Consider the following 17,271-nt stretch of genomic DNA (forward strand, 5'->3'; position numbering starts at 1 on the left):
GTTCAAAAAAAAAAAAAAAAAAAAACAGAAAAAGACAATCAAAACATGAAACTCACCCTAAACCTTAACACTAACTCTTTGTTACATGTTTCCAAGCAACTCTCATATCCTCATCACAATGGTAAGAGGCTGTTTCATTAGGTGCTGTGCTGAATGCTGCACATACGGTATCTCAGTTAACCCTTGCGTCAACAGTACAATTCCTGTTGTGAACCTTGTTTTACGTTCACAACACCCAGACTCCGAATTCTCATAGTTAGCTAGTGGTGAAGTCTGCACTTGAGGGGAAGCTGAGCGACTTAGAGACCACAGTTGTGACTGTGAGGTTACATTGACATTAGGCACAAAGATCCATGTGACTTTACCCAAGGGGGTTGGCTTCGACCCGGACCTGCCTCCCTCAGGCACTAGTTTGTCACGTATATGTTTATTCTTTTAAGTGGTGAAAAAAAAATCCATATTTTGTCTTAGTATAAATTTACAAATTTAGTAAAAGTCTTTGCAAGGCACAGAGGTTTTTTTAAACAATCATTTACATTTATTGTGCTACAGATAATTGTTCACCTGTCATTTAATTTATATATACATATAGAGAGACCATGTGTGTATGTGTGTGTGTGTGTGTGTGTATCAAGAGACACTATCTAGTCTCCCATATTGCTATATGCTGTATAGTCTATTTTCAGTAATTGGGAAGGTATGTATTTAGTTTTACTAGTTGTGGCTCTTCTGACTTCAGGTAGTATTCTTAAAATTTTATTTATTGACTTTAGAAAGTTATTGGTAACTGTTGATTCCTCTATGAAAGATTAAGAAGTCAAAGCAATTAAGTTACTTCTTTCTACCTTCCTCTATCCTTTATTTGATTTTTGTGGGCTCGTCAGGCAATCCCCACCCCACCCCACCCACTTACTGAATTTACTAATGGAAAATTATTTTTTCATTGCATAGCTTTTCTTTTCAGAAGACATGACAAGTGTCTTCTCGTTGGTAATCTTGATCCTGCATAATTTTCACGTGGAGGTCAATTTCAGTATTCTAAACCTGTGATCTCTCTATTTGTGGGCACTAAATTTTGAAATCAAGTTCGGATTACATAAAATGACAGCTGAAGAGTGACGGGGAGAGATGCAAAATGGAGCTGAGCCTGGATGCTTGTGAGAGGATCCCCCAGGGACAGGGATGAAGCCCGGTCCCTCTGTGCACCCCACTCTCCAAGGCTTCAACTTGCCCAAGGTTGCACACCTGGTTGGTTGGCAGGGGACGGGCTCTGGGTTTCTAATATGATATTTCTTTCTAGGCCAATGGTTCCTAAGGTTTGGCCTAGCAGGTGAACTAGTGTAGTGCCAAATGTGGCATTAGAAAGCATTGAATCCTATCAAAATCCCAGCTGGCTTCTTGGCAGACATTGACAAGGTGATTCTAAAATATATATGGAAATTCAAGGGACCCAGAATAGCCAAAACAGTGTTGAAAAGAAAGAACAAAGTCGGAAGACTCTCACTTCATGATTCCAAAATTTGCTATAAAGCTATGGTGATCAAGATTGTGTGGTCCTGAAAGAAGGATATAGATCAATGGAACAGAACTATTAAAAATAAATTCTCACATTGATTTTTGGTCTGAGTGACAAATTCAGTGATACAAAAGAGTCTTTTCAACTGGTACAACTGGATATCCACATGCAAAGCAATGAGATCGAATCCCTTCCTCACTCCATACATATAATGTGAGAGCTAAAGCTTTTATAAAACTCTTTTGAAAGTGTAGAGTAAGTTGTTGTTATTCCGGGTTAGGCAAAGTTTTAGATATTACTCCAGAAGAACAAGTGACATAAGAAAAAAAACAGACAAACTGGACTTCATGAAAATCTTTTATAACTTCAGTGGACACTATCAAAATAGAGAAAATACAACCCACTGAATGAGAAAAAAATTTGTAAATCATATATCTAATAAGGGACTTGCATCTAGAATATATAAAAATCTCTCATGACTCAATAAAAGAAAAATAATTTCATTTAAAAGTGGGCAAGGAATCTGAATAGACATTTTTCCAAAGATCACTGAATGGCCATATAAACACTTGAAAAGGTGCTCAACATTTTTAGTTTTTCAGAGAAATCCATGTCACATCTGCTATGATAGCTAGAATCAAAAACCCAGATATAAGCATTGGTGAAGATGAGGAGAAATTGGGACACTTATACAGAACTAGTGAGAAGATGAAATGGTGCAGCCATTGTGGAAACCAGTCTAGAGTTACCATATGACAGAGCAGTTTCACTTTTAAGAGAAATGAAAACAATTATCCACATACAAACTTGTACACAGATGTTTTTAGCAGAATTATTCATAGGAGCCCAAAAGTCAGAACAACTAATTTTCCATCAGCCAGTGAGTATACAAATAAAATGTGGAATATGCATTTGATGGAATATTATTTAGCAATAAAGAAAAATGAAATACTTTTTTATTGCCATGCTATAACATGGATGAACCTTGAAAACATAAGAAGTGAATGAAAACAGTCACAAGGATATATGTTTATAGCGGCTCAATTCACAATAGCTAGACTATGGAACCAATCTAGGTGTCCTTCAATAGATGAATGGATAAAGAAAATATGGTATATGTACTCAGTGGAATATTACTCATCTTTAACGAAAAGTAAAATTATGGAATTTGCCAGTGAATGGTTGGAGTTGGAGAACATTATGCTAGGCAAAATAAGCCAATCCCACAAAACCAAGGCTGAATGTTTTCTCTAATATGCGACTGCTAATTCACAATAAGGTGGGGGGGCACTATGGAAGAATAGCGTTACCTTAGATTAGGTAGAGGGAAGTGATGGGGGAAGGGGAGGGGATGTGGAGATAGGAAAGATAGTAGAATGAAACAGACATCATTACTATATGTATGTATATGACTACATGATCAAAATGACTTTGCAACATGTACACTCAGAAAAATAAGAAGTTATATCCCATCTATGTATGATATATCAAAGTGCATAAATGCATTCTACTGTCACGTATAACTAATTAAAACAAATAAAAAATTTAAAAAAATATATTTAGCATTCCATTTATATATAGTGTTAAGAATGGATTATGGTTGCCAGGAACTGAGTAGGAGAGGAGGAGTTGAGGGCAACATAGGAGTGATTGCTAATGTGTACAGGGTTTCCTTTTGGGATGAAAATTTCTAAAATGGAGAGTAGTTATAGTTGAATTGTACACTTTCTTTCTTTTTTGGGGGGTGGGGTACTGGGGATTGAACTCAGGGGCACTCGACCACTGAGCCACATCCCCAGCCCCATTTTGTATTTTATTTAAAGACAGGGTCTCACTGAGTTGCTTGGTGCCTCGCTTTTGCTGAGGTTGGCTTTGAACTCACGATCCTCCTGCCTCAGCCTCCCAAGCCACTGGGATTACAGGTGTGCACTACCACACCCGGCCGAATTGTACACTTTCAACGTACAATTTAAATTTGTGAATTGTACAATATGTGAATTATAGCTCCATGAAGCTGTTACATATTTTTAAAGCATTGAACCTCATAGTGAAAAAAATTACTCTCTTTGCAATTATGTTTTAAACTTTCTCAGTCAAGGGGAATCTCATTTCGTGCTGACAGATCTTTCACGCCTCTCTAATAATTTCCAATCTCTCTCTCTTTTTTTAATAACAAAAAGAGATCAAAGTTCAGGTTCAGAGTGCTAGCAGACAATCTGGCTGGAATTTATAATACAATTGAGTAAGGCAGAGGTCAGGATGGCACTGATGAGATGCGGTGGCTTGGCGATCCCCAAGCCCTTCCACAGTGGTTCCCCTAGGGGTGGATACGGGTAGACCAGGGCTGGGTCCTGGAGCCTGTACACTGCCCCACCGGGAGATCTGAGTTAGTGCCTTACCTTCTTTTAGCTGAGGGTCCTCTGTCAATAGGGCTTTCTGCCTCAGAACATTAGAGGAGTTGGAATTTCCACCATATTGGAAAGTCCCTACCTTCATAGGAAGAAATCAAGACCAGGGGTCTGTGGGGTGACACCAAGTCCCTTCGGAATGAAGGGCAGGGATTTGTAGATGCTTGAGAGAACGGCACTGAGGTGCAAAAGAAAATCTCAGGCATGGCGGAGGAGGGCACTCGGGAATGCTCCTGGGGCAGATGGTGGCTGCTGTGGCCCCATGGAAGGCCTTGCGTGCCAGAGATGGCCTTAGCCCTTATCTGTACACAGAGGTGATGGTGCAGGGAAGGGGTGGGTTTCTGGTTTTTAGTTTGTTTGTTTCTGGTTCTTTTTTGTGGAGCTCTCCTTGGTCCTCTTAGTGTCACAGAAGGATCAATGGCTACCTCTTTCACAGAGGAAACTCGGGCTGCAGAGGATACAGGACTGGCCCCTGAACAGAATTTGAAACCAGGTCATCTTGCTCTGTGTTCAGTTTGCTCCCCATGTCTTCTGTTCCCTCCTCCTTGCGCTTCAAAGTGGGGTTCAGCTTAGCACCCAGATGGACACTGGACTCAGTACTGGGAGGCATGTGACTATTAGGACTCCCTGGACGAAGCCTCAGAAATTGACTCGGTCCAGATTGGGCTCAAAGAAGGACTTTCTGGAGTAAAGGATCTACAGGACCTGAGATTAGGACCAGGAAGGGGCAAGTCCTGATAGGTAAAGTCTTGAGGGTTCTGTGGAGCTCAGGAACAACACTGTCCATGGTCACTATGCTCCACTCAACCGTAGGTGACCCAGCTTGGGCCACAAGTCCCCCTAGTCTGGGAAGATGGGATCTTGAACAAGGGGCCACTGCTCAAGAAAGGAAGTGACTGACACTTGACAAGGACCATATACATCCACTCCAAATGCAAAGAGAACCAGGCCCCAGAAGGCATGGAGAGGAGCTGGTAGAAACACAGCGGGGAATGACAAATTCCTCCTGACCCCGTGGACTGCTCTTGCCTGCTGGTGCAAGTTCCCCCCACAGATGGCTGCTGCCCCTTTTGAAAGAGTGGAAAAATCAATGTGCAAAAACATCCCTTGGGATACTGAGAAGGAGCCCATAGAGGTTAGGATGGAGCGGCTTAAATCGATGCAGCGTCACTTCCCAGCCCTGTGGCTGTTAGTGAGGGTCCAGCTCCTTTCCCATAAAGCTCCCAGGGTTGCTGTGGTCTCCCCCAGGTCTCTGAGGAGAATGTCCGCAAGGGCTCTGTCAGGGGCTATGCTGGCAGTGGGCTTGTCTCTCTGCAGGGAGGTTGGGTGGCCAGTACCTACTGTCCAGATGAATCTTCAGTTCATTGCCTAAAGGAAGAAGGGGAGAGAAAAGGCTATGGTTCTTTTGCAGTTAATAGCTTCAGGTGCCATCACCTGAAGGGCAGGTATGCAAGGGTGTGTGTGTGTGTGTGTGTGTGTGTGTGTGTGTGTTTGTTTCAGAGCGAGGTTGAGTTTGGGGGCAATAGGGAGCTGGGGCTGACATATGCTGCCTGTCTTTTGTGGATGGCTGGTTCCCTCTGTGTTTGGATCGGCCCCTCTTTTTTCTTTCTATTCTTGATTGTTACCACTGCAACCTTGACAAACACCTGACAGTCTTTGGGCTGGAGGTTGCAAAAATGACAAGGTTGAGTGACAAACTTGGTTCAGGTCACGCAGGTGCTGGAGCCTGCTGGGGTGCAGCAAGCTTCAGCTTCCAGGGAAGGAGCCAGTAAGGATGAGCAAATGGATCTGCCAACGGGAACAGGATGCAAACTCGTGTTTTGTGTGAAATCCTAACTTTGAAGATGTCAGTGTTTTGAGCATGTTAAAAATTCAAATTCAAAGTAACAGGGGATAGCTGTTTAAGCCCTTGGATTCTTATAAATTTTTAACATTTAGTTTCCATTTCTAGTGACTATTTCACCATAAATCAAATAGCAAAAGAGCAGGAAAGAAAGAAAGAGGTAGAATAGGCATTTTATAATTCATCAAATCTGAATATTGGTGACTTGACTTAGTAGCCAAGGTATTGCCAGGCTCTCTGCTCCACCAGTGATAACCAAGGTTGGGGACATAGTCCAAGGTTGGGAGCCTCCTTCTATTCCACAGGAGAGTTCCTGGTTGAGTTTTGAAGACAGTCACAGATTTGCAGAGTGAGAGCTGAGCTTAGGGCTTTAGCCATCTGTAAGATACTAGACTGGACAGACATGGGATGAGACAGACAGAGCACCAGTCAGCTCCCAATTGAATGCACTACAGACTGGTAGGCTTGAGGGATTTCTTAAATATTTATTGAGTTGGGAGAGGGAACTGATTCTTATTAATAAAAATTACATGTAAAAACAGATACACTTGCCACTGGCAGCAGGAAAATCAAAGTCCTGGAAAAAACTCAGCAAAATGTAGCTCATATTTTGTGCCTTGTTCTCTTGTCAATTTTCTTCTGTAGTTTTTTAGACAGATTGTTGCTGAGATGCATACTAAAATGTTTGAAAATCAGGCATTTTTTAAAGTGAACCCTGCTTTCTTTATGGAGAACCTTCATCCAGTATTATTCAGGCCAGTGGCCATGGGTGGAGGTTAGCTGATGGGTTTAGGGTGATCAGTGACTGGCCTCAGGCTTTTCATCCAATAGTTTGGGGGGTTATCGTTCATTGGTCTTGGGGTAGTCATCCATTGGCCTTAGGGGTGGTTATCTGTGGATCTTGGGGGTGGTCCTCCATTAGTTTTGGGAATGGTCATTCATTGGGAGTGTTCACCCACCTATCCTGGGAGTGAATAGCTACTAGTCTTGGATGGCTCTTGCTGGTCTTGTGGGTGGTCATCAATTCGTCTCACAATGGACAACCACTGGTCTTACGGAAAGTGTCACCTAGGTTCATCAGCGTGACATAAATTTGTGCGTTTTATAATATCCAACAGAGACGGGTTGATGCTGGCGAAGAATATGTCAAACATCTCTACTTTAGAATATCATTACTAAGAGGTCTCTGGTTGTATGAGGAGACCTGAGTCAACTGGCCTCATTCTTTTGATTTTTCTCAGTGGGCTGGAGTTTGCCCTTCAAGTAGGAACTTGGGAGGGCCTCCTGCCGGGCAGCCTGGGCTCTGGCTTCCTGATCATGACACATCAAATGAATCTATTATTCTCATGTCAACTGATGATCTCCCACTAGAAGGCTGCCAAGGAAGAGAACCTGAGTTCTCCTGTGCTGGGAGACCCCAAACTGTCCTTTGAGGTCACTCAGCCAAAGACAGCTACTCTTTACCAGGTTGCGCATTCCTGATTCTGATGCCAAGTACTGCCAGGATTGCCCCAGGCCAGGGCCTGTGCCATAGATGGCTTCCAGCCCTGGGTGCAAAGGTTCTTTCACAAAAGGGGCTCCCTTTGCACCCGGTATCCTTCTTAATTGCCTTAGTAAGCCTGATCTGGCCCAGGGGCCCACCCAGGAGAAGTGCCTCCCACAGGGTCTTGGGCTCTAGACCCTATATATCCTTGGCAGGCCTTCTACTCCAGGACTTTGGTTTCTTCATTTGGAAAATGAACAGGCTGGATGACATCACTGGGGTTGCGGAGCACCCACAGTGTATGCCCTGGTTCTGAGTGTGTCCCAGGCTGTGTATACCCCCGTAGTGACTGTGCAGTGGAAGGGAGGACTGACTGTATTTACAGGTGAGGAATGGGAGGCCCAGGGAGCTTTGGTGCCTTGCCTGAGGTCACCCACCCAAACAGAAGGGGTGCCAGGAATCCAGAACGCTGGATCCCAGATAGTTGGTCTGTTGCTGCCCGGCAGGGGTTAATTCCCACACTTCTTTGAATGAATTCTGTTAATAAACTGTGTTTGAGACACCAGTCTCCCTCCAAAACCACACACCATGGCAATGTACTGGAAGTAACTCTTGCTATTGTAAACATTCTCACCATGTACCAGTGGACCGTCCTCCCTGCCCTTCCCGTTTCCCTGGGAGGATGTGTCCCGATGTTTTGGGGTCATTCATTCACTCAGCCCACAACATTTGCCGACTCCCTTTGCTGCTGGCGCCCTGGGACCCACAGATGAGTCAGAAGTGTGGGGGCCTGCAGGGTTCCCACCAGACCTTCTCCTCTCTCCTCTCACAGCCCCAGTGACCTCATTCTGCTTTTCCTGCTGCCTTTCCTGGCTGCTTGGACCTCCTCTCCTGCCACACACCCAGTGTGTCCTTATGGGTCTACTACCCTTACTCTTCTTCCTGTGCCTCTCAGAGACAGGCTTTGCCCATCACCTCACCACCCACTTCATCTGGCCACTCATTGGGACCCTGTGTTTGTTTCTTGTGGCTGCTGTAACAGGTCACTTAAAAGGACTGAAATGCTTTCTCTCATAGTTCTGGGGGGCCAGAAGTCTGGGCTCAGTATATTCTGGCTGAAATAAGGATGTTGGTAGGGCTGAGCTCCCTTTGCGAGGCTCTAGGGGAGAAGCTATTCCTGGCCTCTTCCAGTTTCTGGTGGCTGCTGGTGTTCCTTAGCCTGTGGCCCTTCACTCTGGTCTCTGCATCCGTGGTCACATCATCTCCCCCTCTTCCTTGTGAAATCCCCCTACCTTCCTTTTATGGGGGAAGTGGGCATGTGCTTGCATTCAGACCCACCCTGATGATCTCAGTCTCTGCTCCAGAGCCTCGATTTCATCACAGTTGCAAAGTCCCTTTTTACTGTATGAACTGCCATTCAGAGTTAGATAACTTTTCTAGGACCTAGATAACTTGTGGCTGTTTCTTAGCCAGCCACAGATCTGGAAGCACTCCTGGGCGCTGATATCTCCCTTATATCTGGATAAGATCTGTCACCAAATCCTCTTCTGAGTTCTACTTCCTCAGTTCCCTGCTCTGTCCCATTCAGGACCTCTTACCTGTCTCTGGGGCATCTGCTTCTCAGCCCCCCAGTCCTATTTGTATTCTTCTAGTCTTTTCACCCTACAGTATCCATCAGGTTCCCCACCATGAGTCAGATCACAGTGCTTCCTGCCCTGAACCCTTTGAGCTGCTCACTGCCCTTACCCTGGAGACCTGCTCTGTGTGACATGCCACTCAGATGTTCTTGATGTGCCCAACCATCCAGCTGGTCAGTTCTTCCCATTGGCTGTGACTTGCCTCTGGGCCTTTGCATGTGAACACTGTCCCTCTCTCTGACTGTTTGGTCAGTGCAAAGTGTTGGAGCACGTTTCAGGTGGACATTACTGCCCTTGGTGACTTCCTTCTTTCCAGAGTTGGGGCCTGATGCTCTGTTCTGTCTTCCTCTGTACCTCCACCAGTCCCTACTTATGACTGGGACTACCTCTTCCTGATTTGTCATCCACATTCCCCACTGACACCTCGGCTCCCCCAAGGCACTGGCTGAGTGTGCCAGGTGGATGGCTGCATCCCACTGTAATGGCAGATGCTCAGAAGGCCCTGTGGGAATGCCAGCTGCTTCTTTGTCCTTGAAGACTCCTAGCTGGCATCAGGACAGAGCCCAAAGAGTACCCTGCAGGTCAGGGAGAAGGAGGGTAGCCTGTACATCCATTTTGTCCCCTCTCCCAACCAGGATGATGATGTGGAAGAGGTCTTTTGGGTTAGTTTGAAGGTTTCTGAACATCTGGATGGGTAATGCCAGGGATTGCACACTGGTTTGTACAGCCCTAGCTGGACAGGAAACCTAGGTCCATCTAAGCCAGTATTGGATGGACAAAGAAACACAGGTTTTTCTAAGAGATCTGGAAATTTGGTCAATGATGTAGAGTCTCCTAGTTTTTGCATCTGAACAACCAATTCAAGCTTTAAAGAAAAAGCCCTGCTGGTCAGGATTGTGTGATCTAAAGAAAGTACATCTGCAAGTTGGATACCGTGTAAGCTCCCAGTGTGAGATCTTTGGTTTTAGGATAGTGGACCAAAAAACCCCAAAGTGTGGGAGCCTAGAGCATTCGCAGGACAGGTGGACTGAGTAGTGATGGCAGAATGGCCCTGAGGACGGCAGCACCTTGTGGCTGCATTGGAGAGGGGAGCAATTGGGAGGATGTGAGCCAGGTGTTGAAGAGAGAGTAGGGGTTTACCAGATGCTCAGAGTGGGAGCTGGGAGCAGGAACACCCACACTGAGGACCTGGCAGGTTTGGGTACCTATGGACATGCACAACCCAGTGGCCAGTGTGAGGGCTGGGAGAGCAGGAGAAGGCTGAGAGTCTTGAATGCCACAGAACAGGGCCACCTGAATCCAGACAGAAATGAAATAGCAAGGGGTTTGCAGCAAGGAAAGGCCATGGCTGGTCTCGTTGGGGAGGCAGCAATGCACTGGCCTATATTATCCGGTCCTGTGGCAAGTCAATGGGGGACATTAGGGACTATGACTAGCAACAGGGAACATGTCTGTCCAAGATTTCTACTGCTGGGCAGTGTATAGCCCACTTTGGTCAGTGGATTTGCATTTTTCCAAGGATAGTTGAAATTATATTTTTAAAACAGAAATCTCCCATCATTTTGAGTGTTGGATTCAAAGTTTAAAAATATTGTTTGGCCCAAACTGAACTTGTCTCTGGGTGGACTCAGCCCACAGCTGACAGTCTTGACCTTTGTCTTCAACTCTGGGCTCCTGGAGGGTGAGGATGGTCCTTGGCTTTATTTGATGCATCTTGATGTCCTTGTAGGGCCACATAATAGATGTAGAGCTGCACTTGAATTCCTTCAGGCTGTTCTTAACATTTTGGGTTTTATAGTTACAGTAGTTTTTTTGGAAGGAGAGTTGAGTTTTGGGGTGAGAGGATGACCCAGGCAGAGCCCTTCCCTCAGAAAGGACTCAGCATTATCTGGTGACCATGTCCTCTGCAGATGGAGTCTCTGAGCAGGTAAGGGACCACCTTTGTGCCCTCCAGCCAACCCAGGGTTCTAGCTGAGGACTAGCTGGGGTGTCAGGCAGGGTCCTCAGCTGGGCGGTACTGCCCGCTGGGGCCCTCCTCTCTGTTCCCTCTCCCTAGTCTATTGTAGTTGGGAATTTGAACCTCTCAACTTTGCCCCCTCAGGCTGGTTTAATCCGGACGGAGGAGGAGGAGTTTTTCATCGAGCCTCTGGAGAAAGGGTTGGTGGCGCAGGAGGCTGAACATGGCCGAGTGCACGTGGTATATCGCCGACCGCCCACCCCCAAAACCCCTCTTCTGGAGGGTCCACAGGCCCTGGACACAGGTAAGTGGGCGGGCTGTGTGGAGAGCATTGTATGTCCTCTTCTGCAGACAGGATCGAAGACTAAGGCTGAGCCCCAGCCTTACTGGCTCAGGAATGGGCCAAGTGTGTGGCTGACTGCATGGCATAGTGGGGTGTTGGGGCCAGTCCTCTGCTCTGGGTGAATGTAGGTGATTAACAGCCTAAGTACCCACTGCTTACAGGTCTGGACTGTCCTAGAGGAAAGCAAAGGCTGTCCAAGGACCCACATTCTTCTGCAGGGTTGGCAATTACTGGGGAACAGGGGGGCCCAGACCAGGCCTGCATCCCTGGCCTGAGTGCTGTGCCCATAAAAAAGGCATTAGTGTTCCCTAGGCAGCCCTCTTCTCCTTCCTGTGTGCAGCCGCAATCTTTGTGACAGTCCCTGTCATATGCCAGTTCTTCCCTGGCTGCTCATAGGGAAAGACTCTGAGTGCTGTTTCAGGATTCCCCAGAGGAATGTGCGTGGTAAAGACCCTAGAGATGTTCCCAGCAGTCTCAGCACACATTCCAGGGATTTTGTCTTTTTCAACTAAAGCATGCTTTGGGTCCAGGAATGGACTCAGAAAGGACTCAGAAAGGACTCAGTGCTGGGTGGCCAGGGTGATTGGTCGCCTAGCCATAGCCTCATGGAGCTAGTCCTACTATGTCATTCCAAATCTCCTTAGCATTCTCTGGATTTCTCCTTCTAGATTGTGAAGAGGCCAGGGTCAGGGTCCATAGTAGTTCTTCAGGGCTCACAGTTCCCAGGCCACCTCATTTGTGCCTGGGTGATGAGTGGCTTTGAGCTCAGCCTTCGGCCTCTGGCCCTGGACCCCTGGCTGAGGAAAGCCACTGCACGTGGTTGCACAGTAGGTAACCTGGGATCGCTCTGGAGGCTCCTGGCCGGTGCAGCCCCCAGTGCTGTGATTTACTGAAGTACTTCATCCCTCCAGAGCAGCTGTGGCTCATTTATTTTAGGTCTCCCTGACTTCCCAGCTTGACAGATCAATTGGGTGCAGCTTGGCAGGGCACCATTCTAATTTCAAGAAACCGTGTCAGATACCTTTGCAAAGGAATTGTTCCATCAGGAAGCCCAGTGTTCTCAGGAGCTAATCAATACTTCTGTGGCCCCTTCTTCTCTGATAATGAATTGCTGTCCACCTTGGCTGCCACCAGCTGGACCACTGGGTGCTGCCTGCTCAGCCTTGCCCAGCCTCAGCCTAGCCCCTCCTGCCTCATTCCCACCTTTTTGCTTTTCTGCAGGGAGAGCAACCTTGTAGGGCCAGAGTCAAAGTGGGACAAGGGGAGAGCTCTAGACCTGAGGTTAAGGCCCCCTCTGAATTTGCTTCTTTCTGACTATGGGCAAGTTTGGGCCTCTGGTCTCTGCTTTTTCTTGAGTCTGCTGGGTTTATAAATGCTTGTTTCCCAGAAACCTTACTTCTGCACTGGCCTCCACTGGAAGATTCTGGATGGTTCTGCCCCTTGCACCTATGCCAGGCAGGGTAAAGTGGAGTCTGCACAGTGGAGCTGGCCAAGTGCCCTTCACCATGACTCTGATCCCAAATTCCATATGGTGCTTATCTTTCTAAACATGGAAGCCCTTCCCCCATGGCCTAGCTGGCCTGACTTTATTTTCTGGACTTCTGGTGTTTTGGCATCTTCTGTTGAATCCTCCCTCCACCTCACAACCCCAATCCACATATCTTTAATGAGAACTTGGAACTGAGAACACAGGAAAGGAATTTCAAACTCTGAATAAGCCCAGAAACCATTGGCCTTAGAAGGTGCTGGATAAAGCCAGCAGCACAGGTCAAGGGGTGAGGCTGGGCTGGAAGGTGGATGGGGGTAGGGGTTGGTATTTGGCCCCTGGGAAGGAGGGAAGGAGGTGAACCTGTCCAAGGCTGAGCTCTAGGCCTCTGTGTCAGCTCAGAGTCCCCAGTCAGGAGCTTAGATTGTGGGTGTGCGTGTGGGCCTTGGGCTGTAAGTTCAGACTACAGACCTATGGTCTGGGGCTTAGACCCCTTTCTTTGACATCCCTGTCCAGTGTCAGCATGACAATGCATGAGTGACTCAGGTCCACAGAGAATCTGTTTCCCCTTGGATGTGCCTGATTGTTCCCTTATGGCCTAGGGCTGAGGTCGACTCATTGACTGGATGGGATCCAGACACAGTTTATACTGGGTCTGGGCCGAGGGCCTGGGGTGACCTCAGATGGTTCAACTTTCCATTGGCCTGGGCCTTGTCAGGACCCGGAGTGGCAGCTGGGGATATATAAAGGTTGTGTCCTGTGGTTGGGCATAGCAGCAAACACACCCTGCTGGGCACAGAATCCCAGGACTTCAGTGCAAAGGGTGTGTGTGTTTACAAGAGTGGCATTATGGTTTGGGTGTAGTTCGTCTCTCAAAGGTTCATGTGCTGGAAGCCTGGTCCCCAGTGTAGTGGTGCTGAAGTGGTGGGACCTTTAAGAGGTGGGGCTTAGTGGGAGGGGGTTAGGTCATGGGGGCTCCACCCTCAAGAATGGATAACATTGGTTTCATGGAGTTGGTTGGGACTTATAAAGGCAGATGGTTAAAAAACAAGACCATCCTATGTGCTTGATCTCTTATACACAGCTTTTCCCTTTCTGCCTCTTCACCAGGTTGGATGCAGCCAAGTGGGTCCATACTAAGATGCTGGTTCCATGCTCTTTAGATCCTCTAATCAGCAGAATCATGAAGTAAATGAACTCTTTACTTATAAAGTATCCTGCCTCAGGTATTTTTTTTATAGTAATGCAAAACACTAGGGGACTGTAGTAGTCTGCTTTTTGTTACTATAATGAAATACCCAAGGCATTCTAACTTTATAAAGAAAAGAGGTCTATTTAGCTTACAGTTTGGAGGCTGAAAGTCCAAACTTTTTCAGGAGATCCCACTGGTTGGGTGGCTGGTGAGGGCCCAAGGGCTGATGGCTTCACAATGACAGGAACACATATGAAAGTTAAGAGATCACATCTCCAGAAAGGAAGCCAAAAGGCCATTCAGTGACCAGGCTCACTCTTCCAAAAACTGCATCTTTCAAGAACTCAGAGGTCCTACAAGAGCTACATTAATCCCTTCTAAGGGGAGCTCCTACAGTGATCTACAGAGCTCCTATTAGGCCTCACTGCTTAAAGGTTCCACCACCTCTTAGGATCACTACTCTGGGGATCAAGTTTCTAATGTGTGAACCCTTGAGAGATAGATCATATCCAAACCATAGCTGGGACTCTTTCTTCCAATAAATTCTGATTGGAACCCTAATACATCCATGAGCTTCTGGCTGAAGCAGGCAGGAGGTGCTTGCTGACTCCTGACTCCCCAAGGCCACTTCTGGAGATGCATTGAGAACATCCCACTCTTCACTGATGGGTAAGGGGTGTGTTGCATCCCATGGGGAAGGGGACACACCCACCCCAGGCTTTCGAGGTTGGTGATGCCTGGGCATTCCTGGGGCCCACATGACTGCTCCTCAGGGGTGCTGAGACAGTTGTCCTGTTTTCTGTGAGAAGCCAACAGGCTGCCTAGGGTGACCTCAGGGCTGACAGAGCCTCAGAGAATCATTTCACTAATAGTCAGTTGCTGGGCTGCAATTTGCCTGGGGAAATGGAAGGAAAATGAGGGTTTTAACATGTTTTCTCAGACTCACACTGGGGTTGGGTGTGCTTAGTAGGTGGTTTAGCTCACAGCAGTGTCGCCCTCCAGCCCTGGAGGAGGCTGTCAGGAAGGGTGGAGGGTTGAAGAGGAGGAGGACCCTTTTTTCTCCTCACTGTCTCTACTGGTGTCTGTAGAAGCATCTCTGTTTAGCTCTGCTGGGACAGGAGGCAGAGCTCTGGGGCCAGGACACCAGGGTGGCCTTTTGGGGAAAGGTGGCCGAGACATCACCCAGGCCTCCTTGGGGCTGTGGGCCTTTCTCAGGTGTATGGATGACCTGAATCTCTGTCCTCTGCCCTCCCTAAGGCCTGCCTTGGATACTATATTGTGGGGATGGGGGAAACCATGTTTTATGTGCACGTGTGCATGTGCATGTGTGTGTGCTCATACACACATGTATGTGAACAGGTTACAGCTCTGTGCCTGAGCCCTGTCCTGGCTTCCGTCTCTCATCTCTGGGGTTGTTGAAGAGGGAGCCAGAAACACAATACAGGACGAGGAGCCTTGCCCGGGGCCAGAAGCCTGGATTTAGAACTAGGTGACCCTGACTTCGTCATTCCCTCTAAGCCTCAGACTACAGTGATATACCAGCTGGGGGTTTAAAAGAATAGAAATTCATTATCTTATAATTTTGGGGATCAGAAATTGAAATCAGTTTCACTGGGACAAAATCACCGTATTGGCAGGGCTGTGCTCCCACCGGAGTCTCTCTAGGAGAGATTTGTTCCTTGCCTCTCCCAGCTTCTGGTGGTTGCCAGCCTCCCCTGGTTTATGGCTGTGTCTCTCCAATGTCTGCCTCTGTGGTCACATCACCTCCTCTTCTGTCTGTCTGTGTCCCATCTCCCTTTGCCTCCCCTTGCAAGGTTGCATGTAATTGCATTTTGGTTTCATCCGGGTCATCCGGGACAGTCTCTCCACATCAAGATCCTTAATCAGATCACATTTGCAAAGTCCTTTTTTGACATACAAAGTACCAGTCACAGGTTATGGGAATCAGGACTTGTTATCTTTGGGGTCACCATTCAGCCAGTTTCAAGAGGTGAATTGATCCTCATACAAGGCTGGCTACATACTGGACAGAGCACACATTTCTGAAACACCCATGAAGGGCCCATGTGGAGCAACATCTAGTTCCAGTCTCAGGCAGATGGTGCCCCACACCTGGAAAGGCTAGTCCAGGCTGTGGCTGGGCTGATCCCAAGAAGCTGGCCTTGATGTTGGCATTGAGGGCCTGGCTGTCTCAGCCTTCAAGGGGCTGAAATTGGGATTCTGTGAAAATCCCTAGAGCATACTCTGTGCATGCAATCTTCCTTTCAGATGCACAGCGCCACTTGCAGAAAGTTCAGATGTCCCAACATAAGAATGGCAAACTCAGAAGCCCTCGGGGCCTGGCAGGCAATGCCAATGAGAAGAACGGCAGAGGGAAAAAAAGAATTGCACCCACCTTTGGCTTGGCTTTCATTTCCCTACTTTTGATGTAAACACAATGACAAAGAAAACATGTCTGTAAAAATAAAAGCAGAAGCACTCAGCCCCTGGCCTTGGCCTTGCCATGGGTATGGGGCAGACCAGAGACCCCATCCAAAGGGACAGCCCTTCCTTGACCATGACCTGGTGGAAGTTTAAATCTGAGCCAGCTGATTATCATACTGTCAAGAGAATTCAGACATCATAATTTGTATGTAAACCACCCTGATTTTAAAGTGTGGTTTCAAATTTCTGAAAAGCATCATATGGACCAAATAAAACAAGCACCCCCCCTTTCCTCCCCCCACCCCTGGCATTGGCCCCTGCTTTCTTTTTTTTTTTTTGTGTGTGTGTGGTATGAGGCATTGAACTAAGGGGTTCTCAACTACTGAGTCACATCCCCAGCTCTATTTTGTATTTTATTTAGAGACAGAATCTCACTGAGCTGTTCAGCACCTCGTTTTTGCTGAGGCTGGCTTTGAACTCGCGATTCTCCTGTCTCAGCCTCCCAAGCTGCTGGGATTACAAGCCGCCTGGCTGGCCTCTGCTTTCTGAGATGTACAGGCAGAAGTATCCTCCACCCTCTTCCATGGGCTGCCCTCTGTGGTCCCCTTAGGTATGCCTTGGAACAGAGTAGGGGCAGGTGGTTCCTGTCCTGGGGATCTGTCACTAGGCTGCTGTGTCCTCAAGCCCCGCCATGCACACCCCTCCTGGACTGAGGGAAGAGAAGTCAGACAACCCTGTGCCAGTGACCTTGGCTGCTGCCTTCTCTCAGAAGCAGCATGTGCCAAGCCTCTGCCAGCTGCTGTCAGGCTGCGGTGTCCTCCCTGACGGGCAGAGGAGGTAGAACACCGCGGGAGTCACTCTGCCCTGCTGCTGCCAAGGCAAGCCTGCTGAGAGAGGGGGGTGCCTGTGCTGGGTGGCTCCTCCACGTGGCCGAGAGCGGCTGGCTGGCCGGCCTGCCTGCAGTCTCCACCTGGTGGCCCAC

At 47.6% G+C, this 17,271-nt stretch overlaps 1 protein-coding gene across 1 annotated transcript in view; it reads left to right on the forward strand.

Annotated features, from left to right (window-relative positions):
* Adamts2 (ADAM metallopeptidase with thrombospondin type 1 motif 2) overlaps window positions 1–17,271 on the forward strand; it is a 250,312-nt gene that overhangs the window by 66,895 nt on the left and 166,146 nt on the right. The window contains exon 2 of the mRNA XM_015506380.2: window positions 10,989–11,148. Within this exon, the coding sequence (XP_015361866.1) occupies window positions 10,989–11,148 (160 nt within the window). The remainder of the gene's footprint in view (window positions 1–10,988; window positions 11,149–17,271) is intronic.

The sequence above is a fragment of the Marmota marmota genome, unplaced genomic scaffold, assembly GCF_001458135.2.
Source record: "Marmota marmota marmota unplaced genomic scaffold, marMar, whole genome shotgun sequence".
NCBI classification, from domain to species: domain Eukaryota; kingdom Metazoa; phylum Chordata; class Mammalia; order Rodentia; family Sciuridae; genus Marmota; species Marmota marmota.